Consider the following 17,800-nt stretch of genomic DNA (forward strand, 5'->3'; position numbering starts at 1 on the left):
ATTGATGTGTAATAAACTGTACCTATTTAAAATATCTAACCTGGAGTTCCCATTGTGGTGCAGCAGAAATGAATCTGACTAGTATCTGTGAGGACATGGGTTTGATCCCTGGCCTCTCTCAGTGAGTTAAGGATCTGGCATTGTTGTGAGCTGTGGTGTAGGCAGAAGACGTGGCTCAGATCCTCTCTTGCTGTGGTTGTGGTGTAGGTCGGCAGTTGTAGCTCCTATTTGACCCCTAACCTGGAAACTTCTATATACCATGGATGCAGCCCTAAAACACAAACAAAAAACCCCCAAACAAACAAACAAACAAAAAAACCCAGCAAAAACAAACAAAAGAATAAAGTATCTAATCTGTTGAGGTTTGGCACATGTACAGACCCACAAAGCCATCATCGTAGTCAAGACAGCGAATACATCTACCACTGCCGAAAGATTCCCTTAGAAGTCCTTCCTTCTCTCCTCTGGATGGTATTATTATTAATCATTACAGTTATTTGAACATTGCCTCCGAGTTCCAAGAGCTCTGGTGACGTGTCAAAAGTGGTGCAGCTGGTAAGTGACAGAGCTGGGGCCCACGACCCGGTCCTCAGACCGTCGTACTCATGGCTCTCCCATGACCTGTCTGTCCCATGACAGTGGCGAAGGTCTCCACCTGTTTCTTCTCCGGGTTTGAAGTGGAAAGAAGCCCAGGGATCGCTTCATCCCACTCTACTGCTGACTCCCCACGTCCAGGGGCTGGGCTGCCCTGGGGGGCCCCTACGGCTCAGGGTCTCGGGAGGGAGCTGGCTCTCTCGGCCCTTGGGGTGAATGAGCTACTCCTCAGAGCTTGCAGGAGCTTACTTACATGTGCTCATTAAATCATTCTGCTCTTTGTTGTGTTGCTTGTATTGCTTTCAAATGCAGTATTAAAATTGCTGTGGTGATACTGAATTCTCAAGAAATTAAAAAAAAAAAAAGAGGGTCTGACTCCTTGGTTTCCTGGGTCTCTGCGTCTCCAGTTCACCTTCACCTGGGCTTGAGCAGAGGTTTTTCTGGGTGGTTTCTGGCTGGAGTATTGTGATACACATGAGCAGATTGAAAACCACGGTCCTGGGTCCAGAGACAGTCTCTTCGGGGCCCCTCTCCATTTTGGAGGCTCCCCAAAGGACCCTCCCAAGCCCAGAATGCTGCCCCCACCTTCCAGGAACTGTTGGCGATGGCTGTTTGCTTTGAGAGAATTACCACAAGAGGGGCTGAGTTTCCATCTCCAAGGGACCCTGGCTGGGTTGTCCCCACATTTGCTTGGGGACTGAGTGCAGTCTGGCTTGTATTTGGTGGGGGGTGGGAGTGGGGTCCCTGGGACAGGGTTCAGTGGGCCTTTGGCCCTTCCCTCCATTTTTGCTGACCACTGACCCATCTGCACCTTGGCCTGGGGAGGAGAGGGCTGGAGAGGAGATTGAGTTGGGGCCTCCCAGGAAAGCAAGTTTTTACCTCTGCTCCTCCAGTCACCGTTCTCTTCCCTGAGCTTCATTCCAAGTCACTGTGTCTCTGGGAGGCCGGGCAGAGCCCGCTCCTGGACCGTAGGTTGGACGTTCCTGAGAGCTGAAGGGAGTTAAGCCTTGGGTCTTAATGATGATGCAGGTGGCTGGGTGTTCCTCTGTGGAGCGGCTGTGAGGTCCCTCTCATTTCCCGCTCTCAAGGCTGCACCCCACTCCTCCGTAGTCCACAGTGAGGGCTGCCCTGGCCGCAGTCTCAGCACCACCTGGATGTCACCCACAGCGATCTGGGAATGAGGACATCCTGGGGCTCCTTGTGAGACCACACACCCTTCGTCCTCTCGGATCCAAGGGGACCGAGGCTGGTGACCTCCAAGAGACGTCCGCCCCCCCCCCACTATCCTCTCCATTGCCTCCGCACTCACCTCCCCACCCTGCCTCTGGCAGCCCCGCTCCCAGGCCGTGATGCGTGGCAGGCAGCTGGCGTTCCCAGCTTGGAACAGGGCTGGACCCAGAGCACACTTGGGCGTCTGGGGTCTGCGTCGAGGGGGCTTGGCAGGACTGCGTGGGAAGGAGGCTTGTGGAGTATCGGTTTCCAGCGTTTGGCTGGGGCTGCCTCCCATTCACTCTGGTCTCTCCAGAGGGAGGATGCGGTCCTGTGAAGCCACATGCGGTCTTTGGAAAAGAGCAAGACATAAACAGTACGGGTCATCCCTCCAGGAATGCTGCTGATGCTGTGCTGCACGGGCTCTGTGGGGCGGACCCTGGTGTCCGGAGACTGGGATTCCACTCCTGGCTCTGCTCCTAACTAGCTGTGTTTCCACAACCCAGCAGCTCGGCCTCCCGAGCTCCAGGTCCTCATTTTCTCCTTGAGAAAAAGACATCGCAGGAGGGCTCTCCAGCCCCGCAGTCCTTTGGCCAGATCAGCTCCTTCTTCTGAAATGCACCGCATCCGTCAGCTGGCCCCGCTTTGAGGCGTGAGCCTGGGGCTGTGGAGTGGTACCTTAGAAACGATGCCTGGCAAACAAAGAGACCAAAGACTTCTACCTTTGAAGTGTCCTGTATTTCTCAGCCCATCTGGATTCTTCTCCTTAATGCCATAACACCCTTATATACCAGCCTCTAAGGCAGACGGGCTCCGGGTACATCCAGCCCTAGTTCAGGTCAGGCTGTGTTTTATGAGCATCGCTATGCATTGGTGCCACTGCATTAGACCTCTAGGGATGGGAGCAGGGACCTCAAGGGCAGCGAGGATCTGGGGCTACCAAGAGGGGAATGGAGACGCCCTCCGCGAAGTCTTTGTCAGGCTCCTGATCAGGTGGAAACTCGATTGACTTTAGTGGTCATCACACGACAAAGACTCAGAGGTGACACCCAAGGGTATGGAATTATTCTCTCAGAATGGAACTAGATTTAAATTCTCTTGGCCAAAGGCCACAGCTTACTTTCTGGGCCCCGGCGGCCAAATTTTAGAAGTTGGTCACGGTGTCCAGACAGAACCAAGGAGCTGTGTAAAGGAATGGAAATTGTAAGACTTACTTACTGAGCATTTACTATATGCTGGATGCCATGGCAGCTGCTGAGGACAAAATGATAAGCAGGATGGACATAGTCTTTGTCCGAGTGGAGCTTAGGGTCCAGCCAGGAAGATGGGCATTTAGACACCTGCTCACAGTGACCTCAGGAGAGGTCAGTGACTGGAACGAAGGGGGATGGGGGAAATGCAGGTGAGAGGGGGACCGAAGGTCTTTCAGGGCTCTGGAAAGGCTGCCCCAAGGAGGTTCTGAAGTGGGAAACTGGCTGGACCAGCTGGAAACCAAAGAGAAGGGCTGTGTGGCTGAAGTCCAGGGAGGAGGGGAGGAGCTAGTGCCTTAGAGAAAGTGCATTTGATTGGGTATGCTGTTGGGTCAACATTATTATCATTATTATGTGTGTGTGCCAATAAAACTTTATTTATTTATTTTTCATTTAAAAATTTTTAATTGGTATTTCCCCAATACTTTTTTTTTCCCTACTGTACAGCATGGTGACCCAGTTACACATACATGTACACATTCTTTTTTCTCACATTATCATGCTCCATCATAAGTGACCAGACATTGTTCCCAGTGCTACACAGCAGGATCTCATTGCTTATCCATTCCAAAGGCAATAGTTTGCACCTATTAACCCCAGGCTCCCAATCCACCCCACTCCCTCCCCCTTCCCCTTGGCAACCACAAGTCTGTTCTCCAAGTCCATGATTTTCTTTTCTGTGGAAAGGTTCATTTGTGCCTTATATTAGATTCCAGGTATAAGTGATATCATATGGTATTTGTCTTTCTCTTTCTGACTTACTTCATTCAGGATGAAAGTCTCTAGTTCCATCCATGTTGCTGCAAATGGCATTATTTCGTTCTTTTTATGGCTGAGTAGTCTTCCATTGTGTATATACACTACATCTTCCTAATGCAATCATCTGTTGATGGACATTTGGGTTGTTGCCATGTCTTGGCTATTGTGAATAGTGCTGCAGTGAACATGCGGGTGCATGTCAACTTTATTATTATATTTTCCTTTTATGATCACCTCTGCAGCACAGGGGAGTTCCTACGCCAGGGGTCGAATCTGAGCCACATCTGTGACCTACGCTACAGCTTGCAGCAACATTGGGTCTGTAACCCACTGAGCCACAAGGGGAACTCCTTGTTGAGTCAACTTTAGAAGGAAGGGAAGAGGAGAGAGTTAGGCTGGTGAGGTGGGGCACAGGTTCAAGGCAGGGACCTGACTTTGCCTCTTGCAAAGTTGGTTTACATAGTGATGAAGGAAAGCAATTGACAAGACACCTTGAAAGGGACCTAATGGAGTTCCCTGGTGGCTCAGTGGGTTAAGGGTCTGTCATTACCACTGCCATGGCTTGGGTTGGATCCCTGGTCCATGCACTTCCATGTGCCTCAGACGTGGCCAAAAAAAGGAAAGAAATCGCCTGAAGAAGCTGAGAATTAGGTTCTGACTGAGGATTGTCCAGTTCCTCTGACCAGAGCACTGACAGTCGCATCTGGGTGCTCCTTGCCAACACCCAGGAACTGGGAGACAGAAGTTTCAGGGTTTGATGAACATGGAATCACAGCGGGAAGAGTTGCATCGTTTGGTGAGACATGGGGACTGCGCTGGGGAAGTGCTCCTGCCTGGTCACGTTTTGCACCTCCTGCCGCTGGACCAGTTGCATCCCCAAGATGGAGGCCTTTGTACTTTCCTGGCGCAGCAATGGTGTGCTGGTTCGCCTTTCTCTGATGACCTGAACCAAATTGTGTGTTTCAGCTCATTTTACATGAACTTAAATTTATTTGCCTGATGAGATTTGGGAGCCCCTCCAAAACCCTAATTACTTATTTATGAAATCTTTTTTTTTTTTGTAAATTTTATGGCCGCACCTGCGGCACATGCAAGTTTTTGGGCCAGGTGTTGAATTGAGCCACAGCCCAGACCTGTGCGGTAGCTGTGGCATCGCGGGATCCTTTCACCCACTGCACTGGGCCAGGGATTTAACCTGTGCCTCTGCAGAGACCTGAGCTGGTATTGTCGCTGTAGGCACCGTGCCACGGAGGGATCTCTTTCTAGGGTGGATTATATGCTCTGATGGCTTATCTCTTATACTTCAGTATCTCTTAGACTAACAGTTTGCGTTAATTTCAGGAAGTAATGCTTTCTGACCTCATCCTCAAATTCTGGAGATGAATAATACTTTGACCCCATGGATTCCGCTGGAGTCCATGGGATATTTTGAAAGTCCTGTAGGTAACAAATTCGAGGCAGTAGACAAACCGGCTTTTAACCTAACAGGAAGGCTTTCTGCCGAGTCTTTTCTCTCAGTGGCAGGAGTTCTGTGAGGACCTACTCTGTGTCCAGCCTGTGCCAGCTGCCTGGGTGACACAAATGAAATGTCAGATATTTTCCCTACAGTCAAGAAGCTGTCATTTCAGCTGAATAGAGCAAATCTCCATCATTGCAAGGGCTGACATCTGGGGAACGGTCCACGTGTTCAAACATCACCTTGGAAACCTCTCACGCTGTATCTCTAATCATCGCAGCGGCCCTGCAGTGCTTCTCATCCGCCTTATTCAGATGAAGAAACTGAGGCTCTCTGGCTTAAGTGACTTGCCCAATGTCCTGCAGCTGTAAAATCCAGGATCCGGATCATAATCTCTTTGAATTCAAAGCCCATGCTCTTTCTACGCCTCTCCTGCACCGAAAGGAATCCAAATCCAGGGCACTTTTTCTTTCTGCTCAGTCTGCGTTCATCTCCAAATTTTGTTTCCCGGGTTAGTAAAAAGAGCTCCCGCATTTGGTGGTGATTCTGTTCAGGGATTTTCGAGTATTTGTTTTGCTTTGTTTTGTTTTGTTTTTTCCCTGGGAGACATAGCTGGTCACACCAGCTAACATTTCACCTCCGCTCCTGGGTGGTGTTCTTTTTCGGAGAAGGTGACGATGCTGCACAGCATGAAAGAAACATGAGGACTAGATGTTAGCGCTGTACAACTGCATTCCAGCTTTCATTTTCCTTTGAAATGAGTTCCATTCGAGGAGGATGGAGAGGCAGCAGCGTGCTTTGCTGGAGGAAACTCATGCCTCCATCTTGGGAAACGGTTTTGCATCAGTTAATATATGGTTGGATTGCAATGGATAGCGCCTCTGAAATCACAGAGGCTAAGCAAGGCCGGGTTTTACCTTTCACATAAAAATCAGCCCAGGGCAGCTGTGACGTTTCATGGAGTCAGGACCCAACTTCCCTCTTGATGCTTTGCTGTTTCTGGCCTTGACTTTGACCTTGAGGCCTAAGATGCATATATCCATCTTCCAGGCTGTAGATCAAGGTAAGGAAGAGGATGAAGGGGCAGAAGTCACTCTTTGCGTCTTTGCTGGGGGTGGGATGCTGTTGCCAGGAGCTGCCTCACACCTCCGCTGGTACCACATTGGCCAAGAATTCTTGTTATGGTAACACCTACCTTCCTGAGAGATGCAGTCTTCCTTCAGGAAGGCCATATGCCTTGTTGAAAAAGAAGGAAAAGGAGAATGGCTGCCAGGGGACAGCCAGCAGTCTGCCATCAAGGCCACAGGATTTGACCCTGGCCCTCCCAGCCCGCTCTCAAACGTCGAACATCTGCAGCCCCTTAATGGACATTTGGTACACCCTTGAGGCACCCATTCTAGATAAAGTTAAAAAAAGGAATTCATCACAATTTAAAAATACAGATGAAACCAAATATTCAGAAGTCACTAATAGTCATGATTTCATCTAACAGTGAGGGCGATGGTCCTGTTTGCCATTTTTTTTCCCAAAAACATCATTTCTGGGGTCATGATGGAGAGCGGGGGCTGCAGGTCAGCGTCACAGATGGTTTCTTTTCTAACTCTTTGTTTTCACTAAATCAGGAAAGCTTAGGTTACGGTTAGAAGTAGCCGCAAGTGATTGACGACTCTGTCTAGTGGCCGTGGATGTTGCAGCTGTAGGTGGACCTGGGGCCGTTTCTCCCTAAAAGCCACTTCCAGGGTGTGGTCAGAACCGTGTCCGCTTGGGAGCGCCAAGGCTGAGTGTTTCATTTTGGGACTGCCTCGTAGATTCCTTCCATCCCTTGATTCAATTTTCATCGAAACACACGTTTTTATGTCCTGTTGCAACCCTTGGGTGTGGTTTTCAACTCAGCGCAGTAAATGTCCTGTTTGTGTGATGAGAGAAAACCATGCACTAGAGCAACAGACGGCCTGGACTTGAGTACTTTTGAAAAACCCTACTATCTGTGGAGCTGTGGACAGAGCCTTTGAATTCTCCCTGCCTTGATTTCCTCGACAGCAAAATACAGAGGAGATGGTACCCACATCACAGCCTGGCTCTGCATCTTCTAAGAGCCAAAGTACACAACCTCCCAGCTCTGGCCTGGTGCTCGGTTCATATTCAGTGAAGATGCATCCCGGGTAATTGTTACTATTTTCGGATGTTTGTCAACTCTGTGGTCTTGACAACTGACCTGGGTTCTTGGCCTTCCTTAGTCAATAGAAGTTCCTGAGAGGCCTGGTGAAAAATTCAGGCAAGGCTTTATTGGGGCCCCTGCTGCTGCAGAGGGAGAGGCAGAGACAAGCAGCCAGTTCCCTTGCTTGCTCGCTCCCCGAGGGGGTAGTGAGCTGGTTCCTTATGTGGAGCAGGTCCAGGGGTCGGGTCAGAGGGATGGCTTCAGTCTGCCCACCCCTTTGGGTGCAGGGATGTGCGTGTGGTACCCTGCTTGTGCTCTCGGCTCTTTATTTTTATTTTATTTTTTGCTTTTAGGGCCACACCTGGCCAGGGTTCGAGTCAGAGCTGCAGCTGCTGGCCTACACCACAGCCACAGCAATGTGGGATGAAAGCCGTGTCTGCGATCTATACCACAGCTCACGGCAAGGCCAGATCCTGAACCCACTGAACAAGGCCAGGGATTGAACCCGCAACTTCATGGTTCCTAGTCGTATTCATTTCTGCTGCGCCACAGCGGGAACTCCTGCTCTCAGCTCTTTAAAAGTGGCAGTTGGGTTTTTAGTTTTTTTGGTATCTTCTTGCCCGTAATTTGCCCTAACTGCCCAGTGAATTTTAGTCCTTTATGGCTTTTTTTAAAAATTTTTTTTATTTTGTTTCTTGAGGAGATGTTTGTCTAGGAGCAAACATTGCAGCCACTGCAGCAAAGGGTCCAGGTGCCAGCCTGTCCCATCTAGACCATCCACGGCTTTCAGACCACAGCTTAATCATCTTGTGAAATCTTGGTTTCCTCTCTATCCGTGTCCCTTAGAAGTCAGCAGCTTCCATCCCCAGAGCGGTGGTGGTGGCTTCTGGATGTCTGGATTACTGAGGGGTTCATAGAAGTGCCATTTGGAATCATTTGCCTTTTGAGCATCGTAAAATGGCCTTTTATCTTATTTGTCATTTCAGAAGCCTGTGTGAGCCCCACCATTGACAGGGCATTTTGGCGGGGAGGGCACCCTTCCCCCAGCCACCTGTTTCTCTGCCCAGCACACTGAGCGGGGGTGGGGGGTGGGGGTGGGCGGTGGGCAGGGGGAGAAGGTGCGCCAATGTCTTTGCTGTCATCTTCACCCACCACTGCACCAGGGCAGGAGTGGGGTATATCGGCGATCACCAGCTGGTCTTGGTGGATGACTCTGCAGAGGGGTGGATGCCTTCGTGTGAGCAGCATCCATATCAGTGCCTTGTCACTACCTGTCTCTGTGCCTCCGGCTTTGCCAGATGCTCAGGAAGCCAGCTCACCGTCCTTTCTCCTCTGGGTCTGCCGCGGGTGAAAGGGGCCAGAAGCTGAGAGCCCCTCGCTGTGCACAGCACTCTCACTGGCACCCGGATTCCAGGCCCCTCTTGGAGGCTTAGTCCTAAGATCGGTGGCACACGAGCAGCCCTGCGCCGGTGTCTGTGATTCCCAGCTGTCCTGGGATGAGGAATTTTGCTGTGGGCTTGTTCTGCTTTCTCTGTGAACACTTCACTCCTATTGCAGGTAGTTTTTCAAGCCTCACACCCGTAACGGGGCTTTTGGCCATTTTTTCCTACTTGTTTCAGTCTCTTTTCATTCCTTGGTGACACACTAATTAATGTCAGAAAGTGGTTTTGTGCGTGTGTGTGTGTGTGTGTGTGTGTGTACTTGTTCTAAACCATAAATTTGAGGTTTTATTTGGAGAAGAAAACAATGGTTTCATGTTGTCTTCTGACCAATTTTTGTAGCCGACCCAGTGCCTGGGCCACATGAGCTGCTGAGTCAAAGACCTCACTTTTAAATACTCATCACTGTGTTTCTTTTCCTTGCTTTGTATTTTCTGATGCAATCAGAGTCCTCATAGGATGACTTGTTCTGGGACATGGATTCTTACTCACATGGACTCCTGTGTATGATTCATGTTTATCATCTCCTTTGGAGCTGCACTGTTTACATCGTCATTTATAGTATTACCTTGAGGCTTAGATGATCCACTTTCGTGGTTTGGGCTGTGATGCAGCGAAATGGGAGAACAAAAATAGAGTCATTTGCAATGAAAATATCTGTATGGAGACAGGTTCCAGACTGTTCACTGAATCTAGCAGAGGTTAACTGACTCACTTTTTTTTTTTCTTTTAGGGCCGCACGCGCGGCATATGGAAGTTCCCAGGCTAGGGGTCGAATTGGAGCTGTAGCCGCCAGCATACGCCACAGCCACAGCAACGTGGGATCCGAGCCTCCTCTGCAACCTATACCACAGCTCATGGCAATGCCGGATCCTGAACCCACTGAGCGAGGCCAGGGATTGAACCTGCATCCTCATGGGTGCTAGTCAGATTCATTTTTGCTGCACTATGGTGGGAACTCCTTAACTGACTAACTTCTGTAATGACTTTCTATAGAACAGAGAAGGAGGATAGATACACTGTAGAGCACAGGGAATTGTACCCATTTTCTTGTAATAAGCGATAAGGGACTCTAATATGCCAAAATACTGAATCAGTATGCTGTATACCTGCAACTAACACAATATTGTAAATACGCTGTACTTCAATTTAAAAAAGAGTACATGAAATTTCTGTGAAAATTGTAACTGCTTACATTTCAAATCTGTGAACACAATTGTTATAACTCTCCTTTTCCTCTGAAGCCACCAAACCTCCAGGGATCACACTTTGGGACCCCTTCTCCACATTTTTTTTGGGGGGGTACACCTGCTAGTTCCTGGGCTAGGAGTTGAATTGGAGCTGCAGCTACCAGCCTGCACCACAGCCACAGCAACAACATGAGATCTGAGCTGCGACCTACACCACAGTTCATGGCAATGCCGGATTCTTAACCCACTGAGCAAGGCCAGAGATCGAACCTGCTTTCTCATGGATACTAGTCAGGTTCTTAACCTGCTCAGCCACAATGGGAACTCCCCCTTCTCCACTTGTAATGAGAGCATTACTGGACCAGAAGTGGTGAATGGGGTGTGAGTGGGGAGGAACTGACCCCTGGTGAGGTTTAAAGAGAGCCATAACCAGGAGTTCCCTGGTGGCTCAGTGGGTTAAAGATCTGGTGTTGTCACTTGTGTGGCTCAGGTTCAACCCCTGGCCCAGGAACCTCTGCAGGCTGCAGGTGCAGCCAAAAATAAATAAAGAGAACAAAAACTAGAAAAAGAAGAAACAGCAGATCTGGGCTTCTCCTTTGGGAGAGCTGGAGAGCCAGGAATTTAAGCCATGTCCTTATAAGTGTTTCTGTGTCTTCTTTGTCCCATACAGAGTAAAAGCCAGGGCTCCGTCTTTGTCCGGATCCACGCCCCGTGGCAGGTGCTGGCCAGAGAGGCGGAATTCTTGAAGATCAAAGTTCCCACCAAGAAAGTATGAGCGTGTTTCTCCTGGGTCTGGCACCTCCTGAGGGCTGGGTGGATGTGAATAGCGTTTGGAACAGGGCCGGGTGGGACGTGTGTTTTGGGGAGTTGAAATTACACCTCTCTGGGGACCCTAAGTTTGAGACAGTGATGTGGGGGAGAGGAGGAAGAGATGGGCTGGAGGGGTGGGGCTTGGGAGGTCCTGTCCCCTCAGAGTGGTGCCGGGGTGTGCTCCGGGAGAAGCCAGATGATGCCTGGGTCCGGCTTCTTCTTTGTTTTATTTCTTACTAGGGCCACACCCGTGGCATATGGAGGTTCCCAGGCCAGGGGTCCAATCAGAACTGTAGCCACTTGCCTACGCCAAAGCCACAGCAACGCCAGATCCGAGCCATGTGTGTGACCTACACCGCAGCTCGGGGCAGCGCCAGATCCTTAACCCCCCGAGCGAGGCCAGGGACTGAACCTGTGTCCTTATGGTCCTGAGTCGGGTTCGTTACTGCTGAGCCACAATGGGAACTCCAAGACATCGCTTCTGATGGTGGCTCTGTCACTAAACGTTGTGCGACGGTGGGTTTCACTTGTCTCTTGTGTAAAACGGAAGGTTCTTTCTCGTGAGGGTTGATCAGGATCATCTCAGGAATGTTTTCACAATGTTTGTGCCTGGGGCCCACCCCTGACTTCAGTGTAGTTGGCTGGTCCTGGCATCAGGGTTGTGAAAAAAAAAAAAAAAATCCCCAGAAGGTTTTGATGCACATCCGGGTTGAAAGCCACATGGTTTCGATGATTTTTGAAGCCCTCGTCAGCCACTCTAGTCTATGTGTAATGTAAATCTTTCCCTGGGGAATTCTTAGGTGACAGTGTCCTTGCATTAAAAAAAGTCCAGCCAATACCTCCACAGAGAAAGGAGGTGCTTCCACAGAATCGCTTTTTTTTTTTTAAACTAGATGTTTTAGGGGAAAGGGATTGGCTATTGACTTTGACCACCCGTGGTGTCTCTAGAAAGGGCCTTGGGACGGGTGATCATCCAGCTGAACCATGAGTGGTGCATGGCGATCTCTTTGTCTCCGTCTGCCTCTCTGTCTCTCTCTGTCACACACACACACACACACCCACCCCATAGATTTATTTCACCGATGGTGACCTAGCTTTGAGAGATCACGACCTTATCCTCCTAACTGCATTTTCAAAGGGTCTGCCCCCGTCTCCCCGTCATTCACAGAACTTCCCATTTGTTGCTTTCTGCCCAGCCGACATCATCACCATCTCCACTCTCAGTGGCACGGTTATCGTCAGCAAAACAATTCCATTAGCGTCGTTGGCTATGTTCACACCATCTTCACTGCCAACAGATCTCCTATCCCCATCAAACGTCACTTATCGAGGAGCTCCTGTTGTGGCTCAGTGGGTTAAGAACCCGGTGTCGTGTCCATGAGGATGCAGGTTGGATCCCTGGCCTCGCTCAGTGGGTTGAGGATCTGGTGTTGCTGCCAGCTGCGGCCTAGGTCACAGGTGCAGTTCGGATCTGGCGTTGCTGTGGCTGTGGCCGTGGCCGGCAGCCGCAGCTTCACTTCTCCCTCTAGCCTGGGAACTTCCATCTGCCACAGGTTCGACCCTAAAAAAAAAAAAAAATCACTCATCAGATACCATTGTGTGTGATGCCCGGTCATAACCCCTTGCTCAAGAAGGATGAAGTCTGTGGGTTCTGTGCTTATAGGTTTATTGAGGTGGCTAATACACCTGTGGCACGTGGACACATGACTGTGGACAATGAACAAACACGGGCATAAACATTCGCTACAAACATACGGCCAATAAAGGGCACCTGTTTTGGGGTCACACACCTGAGGGTCTCGGTTTCACGAGGACACACAGTGGCCTTCTCTCCTTCCACTACACTGCCCTGTTCTCTGTCTCCTGGTTTTCCACCTGTCACCCCTGATACTGCTGTCCTCAAGTGCAGCCACTTGGCTGCAGACCTCCGTCCCCCCCTCCGCTGACACTGTCCCGCCTGCTGCCCACATGACCCGAGTCAGCCATGGACAGAAGCACCTGCTTCCCTCTGGTGGGGCCCTAACTTAGCCGACCTTTCACTTCCCTTTCTTCTGTCTTCTTCTAACATACATATATATATATATATTGTTTGTTTGTTTGTTTGTTTTCTCCCTCCTTTCTCTGGCTTATCTGAATAGCTAATGTTCTCATCATCTCTTCTATTTGTATCTTGCTTCCTGTGCTTTTATCTCTGCTGGCTGACCCTTGGAAAGAAGGCGAGCCCACTTTGATGCCCACACTGTGGCTTCTCTCCCCTGGGACCATCCTTTTAGTGGGAGGAGACCTTGAGACCCGGCAGACGTCTGCGTCCTTCTCCTCCCTTCTTGCCCCTTCCTCTGCTTGCTGGCCTTCCATCCGTCCCTTCTTCCCCCCACTTCCGCCTCTTTCCTGGTGCCGGCTCCCAGCCTCCCTCTCTGTTCAGGTGCTTTGAACATCTGACCACGCCTCTCTCTCCCACCGCCTCCATCTCATTCCCAGTGTCAGCCTCCAAGTCGTTCCTGCCTCTGGTCCCTCTGGTCTCTGCTTGTCCTTTTAAAAGCTCATACCTCTGGGACATATCAGAGTTCATAGCCTATTGGAACTTTTGGAATGTACCTAAATAGTTTAGGAAGTACCTGTTGAATTTGTAGATGAAATGATTAGGACAAGGACATGTTATGACGTAGCCATCCCTGAGTTCCCTTCCTTCCTTTTTCTTTTTCTCCATATTTTTTTTTTTTTGGTCTTTTTTTAGGGGGAGGAGGCGGCTGCACCTGCAGCATATGGAGGTTCCCAGGCTAGGGGTCTAATTGGAGCTGTAGCCACTGGCCTACACCACAGCCACAGCCACAAAGGATCCAAGCTGCATCTGCAACCCACACCACAGCTCATGGCAACGCCAGATCCTTCACCCACTGAGCAAGGCCAGGGATCGAACCCACATCTCATGGATACTATTCGGGTTCATTAACCGCTGAGCCACAATGAGAACTCCTTTCTCCCCATTTTTAATAAGTTAATATAATTGACCTATAACCCTGTGTAAATTTAAGATGTACAGCCTACTAATTTGATACTTATGGATCAGACCGCAATGGGCATTGTGGTGATAATGCACCATCTGTCGTGTTACAAAGTATTCTTTCTTTTCATTGCCTGGGATCCTTAAGTTCCTGTCTCTGAGCAAGTACGATGGCTGTGACACACTGTTGAGTGGATTCACTGCTGCGCATTAGATCTTAAGGGCTTGTTTCCTACCCGTTGCCTGTCTGTTCCCTTCCTCGACCTCCGTCTTGCCCCTCACTGCCATCCCCTGGTGTCCACCATTTTCTCTTGTTTTTACAAGTTTGACTTTTTAGACTCCACATACGAGTGCTGTCCTAAGTGCTTTTCTTTCTCTGGGTTTCTCACCTGGCACAATTTGCTCCTGGTCCGTCCCCGGGGTGGCACATGGCACGCCTTCCTTCTTTCTCGTGGCTGAATAACGTTCCACTGTACGGGAGTTCCCGTTGCGGCGCAGTGGTTAACGAATCCGACTAGGAACCATGAGGTTGCGGGTTCGATCCCTGGCCTTGCTCGGTGGGTTAAGGGTCCAGAGTGGCCGTGAGCTGTGGTGTAGGTCGCAGACGCGGCTCAGAACCTGCATTGCTGTGGCTTTGGTGCAGGCCAGCAGCTACAGCTCCGATTCGACCCCTAGCCTGGGAACCTCCATATGCCACAGGAGCGGCTCTAGAAAAGGCAAAAAGACAAAAAAAAAAATTCCACTATATATATATATCTCATCTTTATTTGTTCATCTGTTGTCAGGCCCTCAGGGTGTTTCCTCCTTTCCTTCTTTTTTGTTTTGGAGGCACAGGGTGGTAGACACAGCCTTGGAAGAGTCCTCAGAAAACCAGACCCTGGCCTTGCGTCTGCACTTATTTGCACTGTGACTTCACCTTTCAGGGTCTCTGTTTCCTCATCTGTGATAAGGGCATAATCACACCCTGTTTTTCCTAGAAGATTCTTGTAAGAATTCCCCCCCCCCGCCGCCCCGTTTTGTTTATTTATTTATTTTTGTCTTTTTAGGGCCGCACCTGTGGCATATGCAAGTTCCCAGGCTAGGGATCGAATGGGAGCTGGAGCTGTCACCACAGCCACAACAGCGCAGGATCTGAACCTCATCTGCAGTCTGTGCTGCAGCTCGTGAGGCCAGGGATTGAACCTGCGTGGTCATGGATACTAGTCAAGTTCTTAACCCACTGAGCCACAATGGGAACTCTAAGGACCCATTTCTTAGCCAGTGCCAAGGAGGCACAGGAGTTTATGATTGTGTGTTCTCAGGTGTTTTTCTGTGTATTCTCGATTCCTAGTGCCCCAATCACCATCTCTCCTGACTGAAGAGGCAGCCAGCACTGATGGAGCTCCCAGTGGAAGAGAGCCCCATCTCTCTTCCACTGGGAGCTGAGCCCATAGAGTTTACAGCCAAAGGGCACATCAGGCAGAAGGCACATACCCAGCCATCCCAGCACTAATTAAACACTGTGTTCAGTAGCAGCACATTAGCGGGGCTCAGGTTCTGTCTGGGCATATGGTGGTCCAGGGAGTCTGCAGAGAGCACGGCAGGTGGTGGCCCTGACAAGGCTTCAGATGTCCCAGGAAGAACTCTTCCCCGAGATGTCTAGGCCCCAGACTCCACACAGGTGGACTGTTCTGGCATCCTTCCGCAGGGGCCCGGCACGTCCTTGTATTCACAGAATGTAGCGGCTTGTCGTTGACCTCCCAGGGGTGTCATAACCACTAGAGGGGGACGTGCCTTGCCGTGCTGGGTGAGATGCATAAGCTTGTAAAGATTAATCTGAGAACCTGATTCATTTCTAGGTGTAGGGGGGGTAAGGGGGGTCAAACCCAGTTCTGGGAATGGAGCATCAGCGTGAGGACCAGACAGGGCCATCTTCGAGGGAGGGCTAGCGCTGAGTCCAGTGGCATTTCCTCCTTTTTTTTTTTTTTTGTCTTTTTAGGCCACACCCGTGGCATATGAAAGTTCCCAGGCTAGGGGTCGAATGGGAGCTGCAGCTGCTGGCCTACACCACAGCCACAGCAACGCAGGATCCGAACCACATCTGCGACCTACACCACAGTTCACGGCAATTCTGGATCCTGAACTCACTGAGCGAGGCCAGGGATCGAACCGGCATCCTCACGGATACTAGTTGGGTTCTTAGCCCGCTGAACCATGACAGAAACTCCTCTCCTCCTTTTTTTTTTTTTTTTTTTTTTTTAATGGGCTTGGGAAGAGACTACAGTGAGAATGAAGTACATTTGCAGCGAGCCTAGTCCCGGCTGCAGAAAGGAGCGTGGAGGAAGCCTGAGGCACGGGGTGGGATCACTTAGCCTCCTTCCGGCCGGTGGTGGTTTGGGTCATAACTCAGCCAGGTCCAGAGAGACTGGGAGGATGGAGGAAGAAATCACAACCCCGAGATCTCAAACCTGGACAAACCCATAGTATTGTGTCCAGGGACACACAGTCCTGAGCACAGACATTAACTGGGAGGGGGGTCTTGGAAGGAAGCACTTGTTTTCCAGAAACAACAACAGGAGAGCCAGTATTCTGTGAGGGACACTCAGCATGCAGGCACAGGAAGGGGTGGGAATGCCTGGCCTTTGGCCCCGAGCAGCCTGGGAAGGTTTGAAATGGGTGCCTCGTCACCTTCGCTCATTACCAAGGTGGCCCTTCTAGACTGTGGTCAGTATCTGTGTTTATTCCTCACTCACTGTTTTGGGGGGGCAGGGGTGTGGCACTCAGAAATTCCTAGGCCAGGGATCAAACCCATGTCCCAGCACCGAGCCGGTGCCATGACAAGGCCAAATCCTTAACCCGCTGGGCCACCAGGGAACCCTCCCATTCACTTTTTTATGTATATGAACCAGCACCCTGCCATTGTCACCCCTGAGGTTCATGTATTTTTCAAGTGCAGCCTCCAGGAGAGAGAAGGTTGGGAATGGTCAAGGGCGAGGTCACGGGGTCCACTCTTGTCAATCTATTAATGGGAGAATGTGAATCCAGCCAGAGTCCACTAAAGGGACATGTCTGGGCTGGGTGAAGATGACTGTTGTCCAATCTGTCGAAGCTGTTGTGGCTTTGCGGATAGAGTGGCTGACACTGCAGGGGTCACGTTTGCTGTTCCCAGGAGCCTGTAAGGACTTCCTGCGTCCTTTGCATGCACGTAGATGCTGTTCCCCTCCAGCCAGACATAATCTTTTCAGGAAAGCAGACCCAGAGCGCCCCTCATCTCCCAAACGGGGAGTAACAAGGGTTGTGGGGGCCAGCGCGAGGGGCAGGGACACAACCTGTATCGTTACCGGCATCGGTGTGGTCATTCGGATGTGATGTGTGCAGGACGCACAGCTGCCAGCAGAGCCGGCCTGCTCCTTCCTGCCAGCTCCCTTCACAGCCAGCATCTGCAGGGTTGGGTCCAGTTCTTGAAATCTGCCAAGGCAGCCAGCGGCCCAGACAGGGCTTTGCTGGAGAGGCAGGAACAGATGGCCTCGGGACTGTGTGCTGGGGATTTCTCTTTCCTAGAGCTTGGGTCCTTAGGGTGTCCGTAAGCACAATGGCTGGATGTGCAGGGTCTGCGATGCCGTCACCGGGACAGCCAGCAGGAAGACCGCTCAGGCCCCACAGCACAGGAGGGAGGGCTCCGAGGCGCCCAGCTCGTGGTAGACAGCCGGGGGACGAGGGGAGACCTTGAGGTCCTCTCCTGGCTCAGCGTCCACGGATCTGGCTTATTTGACTCATATCTTAGCCCATTTCCCCCAAACAGGACTTGAGATAAATTACAACCAACCAAAAACTTAAGTACAAATGGCTCATTTTAAAAGAGGACAAATAAAAAAAGAATCATGCCATTTGGGGACAAGTTGGGAAGTGGAGGGGAAATAATGATTGTAGAAATAAAAAATAAGAGTGGGAATTC

The 17,800-nt window shown here is 50.5% G+C and overlaps 1 protein-coding gene across 1 annotated transcript in view; it reads left to right on the forward strand.

Moving 5' to 3' along the window:
- Positions 1-17,800, forward strand: part of ANO2 (anoctamin 2) — a 346,820-nt gene that overhangs the window by 66,649 nt on the left and 262,371 nt on the right. Inside the window, exon 4 of the mRNA XM_047787771.1 lies at positions 10,726-10,824. Coding sequence (XP_047643727.1) covers positions 10,726-10,824 — 99 coding nt within the window. The remainder of the gene's footprint in view (positions 1-10,725; positions 10,825-17,800) is intronic.

This window comes from Phacochoerus africanus, chromosome 7, assembly GCF_016906955.1.
Source record: "Phacochoerus africanus isolate WHEZ1 chromosome 7, ROS_Pafr_v1, whole genome shotgun sequence".
Classification (NCBI taxonomy): Eukaryota; Metazoa; Chordata; class Mammalia; order Artiodactyla; family Suidae; genus Phacochoerus; species Phacochoerus africanus.